The 4780-nt window shown below is 52.2% G+C and overlaps 2 protein-coding genes across 2 annotated transcripts in view; one reads left to right on the top strand and one right to left on the bottom strand.

Moving 5' to 3' along the window:
• The window catches only part of MOB1A (MOB kinase activator 1A), a 5289-nt gene extending 2903 nt beyond the window's left edge, over positions 1-2386 (top strand). Inside the window, exons 4-6 of the mRNA XM_009879818.1 lie at positions 1251-1384; positions 1498-1661; positions 2290-2386. Of these exons, the coding sequence (XP_009878120.1) occupies positions 1251-1384; positions 1498-1661; positions 2290-2367 (376 nt within the window). The 3' untranslated portion in view covers positions 2368-2386. The remainder of the gene's footprint in view (positions 1-1250; positions 1385-1497; positions 1662-2289) is intronic.
• A 699-nt stretch (positions 2387-3085) lies between these two features.
• Positions 3086-4780, bottom strand: part of BOLA3 (bolA family member 3) — a 7774-nt gene continuing 6079 nt past the window's right edge. Inside the window, exons 2-4 of the mRNA XM_009879817.1 lie at positions 4554-4677; positions 4292-4380; positions 3086-3151 (exon numbers count right to left, since the gene is read on the bottom strand). Of these exons, the coding sequence (XP_009878119.1) occupies positions 3086-3151; positions 4292-4380; positions 4554-4677 (279 nt within the window). The remainder of the gene's footprint in view (positions 3152-4291; positions 4381-4553; positions 4678-4780) is intronic.

Below are 4780 nucleotides of genomic sequence, written 5' to 3'. Positions count from 1 at the left end.
GAAGGGAACCTCGTGCTTATAGAGACTGGTAGGTGCAGTAAGGAACGGCCAAGTGTCTTTTGAGTCTTGCCAATCCCTACGCCATATCAAGGCTGCTATGACGTGTCCAGTTGAATCAGCCTGGCCTGAAACACACTTATCCTGGCACAGGCTGTGAAAGGGTGTGATGTCCGCAGGTGGTTTTAGGGGCTGTTGTCCCTCGATTCGCACTGGCGATCCTCGTGCAGGCAAGAAGCAGGGGCGGTGGTTTTCAGGAGGGACGTTTAGCTCGCCGACATGCTGTAACTGCTTTGCAGGAGAAAGTTGGGGCGTGGGGGAAAGTGGAAGGGAAATAACAAAGGTGTATAGGTTGCCTTGTTTTTAGGAGGTGTGAATACCTCCTCTTCTCTAGGGAGAGGAATGTTACATGTTGGCGTTACACTTGTGTATTTTGTCGAGGTGAAGCTGCAGCAGGGCATCTGGTGTGTAAGGTTACTCGAGGCTCTGGTTTTGGCGCAGCTGTGTGGAGTCTGGCTGGTGGGCAGTATTCGTAGGGTGCTGTGTAACATCGTGCCCTGCTTTTCTACCCAGAAGTATCTAGATTGCAAGTTCCTGTTTCTATATTTGGGGACGTTTCCTGTAACGATTTCCTGTTTAAATGGCACAGTTTGTTTTCACTTGTCGTCGGTCAACAGGCGACAGTCGAAACGTGGGGGTTTTCCCTGTGCTTTTGAAGGATTTTGCAAAAGATCGCAGAGAAAGCGGGTTGTGGTGTTGTGTTGTGTTACAGTCAGTGTGTGCCCTGGGATCGATAGGCATGTGTGTCCGTTTGAGACAGTGGCTTCCAAAAGCTTTGGCTAACGTGCAGCTCCAGGGCAGGTCTCTCTGGGAACTTTTGAGGGGAGAGGGAGTGCCAAATTCCCAGAGGGTGTCTGAAAGCCGTAGGTGAACTGATGCAGCTGGTGGGTGATGGCTGTGACGCTTCCCTTCTGGCCGGTTTTTGTCTCATTTTGAGGAAATGTTGATGTCGGAGGAGGTTGCTGTGACGTTCAAGTTTACTTTTGAGGATAAACCCTGAGGGTGATGGCTGTGGAGGTACTACCTGTGACTGTAGTTGTGCTTAATAACTGGGAAAGGCAAAGCGCTGCTTTTGGAGGAGTAGGAGTGTTGCAGCATCACTCCTTACAGAGATAAGGAGGAAGTTGCGGGGCCAGAAAATGTGATTTTCCCTCTCTGAGCAAAGAATTTCTTTTCCTTCCCTCTCCCCACAGGTACGAGTACCACTGGGCAGACGGCACCAACATAAAGAAGCCGATCAAGTGCTCAGCTCCAAAGTACATCGATTACTTGATGACGTGGGTACAGGACCAGCTGGATGATGAAACGCTCTTCCCTTCAAAGATCGGTAAGCACAATGCAATGGCCCTCACGTACAGGACTGAGACACTGCCGGAACGTCTCACTTTGGTCCTTCTGACCAAACTGAAGGACTCATCTGTGCGCATTGGTGTGTTTCAGGCGTCCCTTTTCCCAAGAACTTCATGTCGGTGGCCAAGACAATCCTGAAGCGGCTGTTCCGCGTCTACGCCCACATCTACCACCAGCACTTCGATTCCGTCATGCGGCTGCAGGAGGAGGCCCACCTCAACACCTCCTTCAAGCACTTTATCTTCTTCGTGCAGGTGAGTTGCAAAACAGCAGCCGGTCGCCTGCTTCTGGGGCATCTTGTTCTCCGTTTGCTTTTCAAGGGAGTTGGATTTTAAGTGCCCCCTCACCCTTTGAAGATCTGCAGCTGTGGTGTGTGCTGGAAGATAGTCTCAGCTCCCACCCTCAGTATTGTGCGAACCGTGCAGCTGTGGGTTTGTGGTGTTGGGGTTTGGGTTTTCTTTTTCTGTCCTTTTCAGGAAGTGTGTCCGAGTTGGCTGCGAACGCTTGAATTTCCCTCTCAGGTTTTACTATCAATGTGCTGCAAAAGAAACCAGGCTCGGAGGAGAACTTGGAGCTCTTGTAGCTCAAGAATTGACTTGGAAACAGCAGCAGCACCTCTTGTCTATTTTTTTTCTTTTTCTTCCCCACTTTGTCAGTATTTTAACAGCCTGTGCAACTTGAGCAGCATGATACTTCAAGACCACAAAGCTTTTTCTGCTGTGAAATGCTGAATTTCTCCACAGAGAAACAGGAGCAGTGGCTGCTGCAGTAATGCTGTTTGGTGGTTCTTTTGGAGCTGGCGCGCGTTGGCCAGATGTGTTTTCCAGCAGCTCTTTGAGAGGTGCCTTTAGTTTTTTCTGTTGTTTCTTTTTTCCCCGCTAGGAATTCAACTTGATCGACAGGCGGGAGTTGGCTCCTCTGCAGGAACTGATCGAGAAGCTGGGCTCCAAGGACAGATAGACTTTCCCTGGGAGGACCCTTTTGGCCGCTCCTTTCCGCTTTGTACGCCAGCCACTTCTATGCTTCGCCTTCAGCGGTGTGAGCCCCGAGACACCAGACTGCACTCCGAATGGCATCCGTCTCAGAGGCCAAGCATTGCTTCCACTGTGCAGCCCCTGGTGTTGGTTTAAAGTTTTGGCTGCGCCTGTGCAGTCCACTTGGCTCTGGTCTGGCAAAACCGCACTCTTGTTGAAGATGGGACTCGGCCTCAGAGGAGATTTTAGCAGATTTTGTTCCCCACAGGCCAAGTTCAAGTGCTGCACTCCTGCTTTCTACTCAAGTTTTTCTCTGGCCCCACAGCACTTGGCCTGTGAGCAGCCCAACCGGGGTGATGGCAAAAGCAGAGTGGCTCAGCTTATTTCTGAAGTGCTTTTTTTTGGACGAGGTGCACTTAGAGCCTTAAGCTCCCCTTTGGTGACAGCATTGTGGGGGGAGGAAAAGAAGTGCCTGGTCTGATGGGCTCCCATCCTGTCCCCAGTGTGGTGGGGCTGAGGGAGGGACCCAGCAATAATAAAGTTTCTCCTTCCTGCTCTTCTCTTGGCTGTCTCTTCTCCTTCCTTTCCCCCATCACACCCCCCCCACCCTGCACAGGTGCTTAATTGAAAACACAGGGCTTTTTGATACAGGCAGTTGGGGGCCACAGCCACCTCAGGAGAGCATCTTTATTGACCACTCAGCATCAGGGTTTGGGGGTGGAGGTGAAGATGCGCAGTCCATGCATGCTCTTGATCTCCTCACTCAGTGCCTGCAACAGAGGACACCAGCACTGAGCATCACAGTGTAGTGCTCGTGATGGCAGCAGAGTGCTACTTGTGCACACAGCAACACTACTCAGTGCCACCGCTTTAGGCCATGTGGTACCCAACACCACCGCTATGATGTCAAGCCACCTTTTTCCTCTCTTCTCAACTGCAATCTGGTAGGTGTACTGCAGTGGATGTTTTTAGTACACAATCTGCCTTTCCCTTTTCTCCAGGAATTTTGTATGCATACTGTAAGAGCACTCTAGTTCAACACCCTGGGAAGAGAATGTAATGTAATTTTGGCCACACACCCTGTGTGATGTGCTGCTGGCACACAATTTGTTTGGGGGTCTGAGTGCTTAAACTACTTTCCCTGTAAATGCTGTGCAAGCACAGCCAAAGTGTAGCCTGCCCAATAAATTTGGGGAAGCCCTATACTGTTCATTACACAGGTGGGGAGAGCTCCAAAAGACACTCACCCTCTCACTGCATGTGCATAGCATACAGTGTGTGTGTAGCTGTCCCTCTCGGTGACTACTGTGTGCAGACACACAATCCTCACACCACATGCGCACTGCACACACTGCTGAACTACAGAGTGCACTGCACCAGGCCAAGTGCCCCATGCGCACACACAGCACTACACTGGTGTTCCCTGATGAAGAGCCACACTCACCTTTACTGGGAAGCAAGAGTGAGTTACACTGGGATGGATGAGCAAGCCATGGTGGCTTTTACTGTGGGGGAAGGAAGAGCCACACTCGCCTTTACTGGGAGGGGAGGGAGAGCCACATGAAGAGCAAGCTATGCTGGCTTTTATTGGGTAGAGCCATGCTCATCTTCAGTGTGGCTCTTCCTTCCCTCCCAGTGATCTTTATTGGGAGGGAGCAAAGAGCTACTGAGGCACTCACACCGTGTGTCTGCGCAGCACTTCACCCACAGTGCGTGCAGCACTTCAGGCACCGCAGTTTGGCACACCCATTGCATGTGCGCACAGTAAATAGTGCTACACCAACACGCTGCAGGCAGCGAGTTCAGCTCCAAGTGCCACACAGGCAGTGCAGCACGAAGCACCGCACACACTCTCACACCCCCCTGTGCCCAAACACAATCGTCACCAGCCAGGCCGCAGTCCCCCTCACCTGGTTAACCATCTGGTGCTGCTGCACCGTCCGCTTCTCTCTGAAATCCTCCGACTCGATGTGAATTTCATACATGGCACCGCAGCCTCCTAGAAAAATAAAGACAGTGGCAAACGCTTGAGCAAAGACCACAGTCCTTTGTGCCCCCCTCACCCCATTCCTGATCCTTTTGGGGGGGGGCGCCGGGGACAGACTCAATTCCTCCCCCGCAAAGCGCATGGAAGGTTTGGGGAGAGGAATTAAAGAGCTTTTTTTCCTGTACCTGATATATCCACGACTTTGATGGCAGAAGCACGGGGGAACTTCTCCCGCAGCACCCGGGTCACTCGGGCCTCCCCGTCCGTCTGCGAGGCGAAGCTTCGCCAGGTGCTGCGGCGCAGGAAGAGCTGTGGGGAGGAGGGCAAAAACACCCTTCAGAAACCTTTTTGGGTTGGGGAACCCCATGGGGGGATGCCCCTACCCACAGTGGCTCTGCAGGCGGAGGGGGAC

The sequence above is a fragment of the Charadrius vociferus genome, unplaced genomic scaffold, assembly GCF_000708025.1.
Source record: "Charadrius vociferus isolate BGI_N301 unplaced genomic scaffold, ASM70802v2 scaffold682, whole genome shotgun sequence".
In the NCBI taxonomy this organism is placed as follows: Eukaryota; Metazoa; Chordata; class Aves; order Charadriiformes; family Charadriidae; genus Charadrius; species Charadrius vociferus.
Note: the sequence above shows the minus strand (reverse complement) of the source record. Positions and strands in the feature narration are given on the sequence as shown.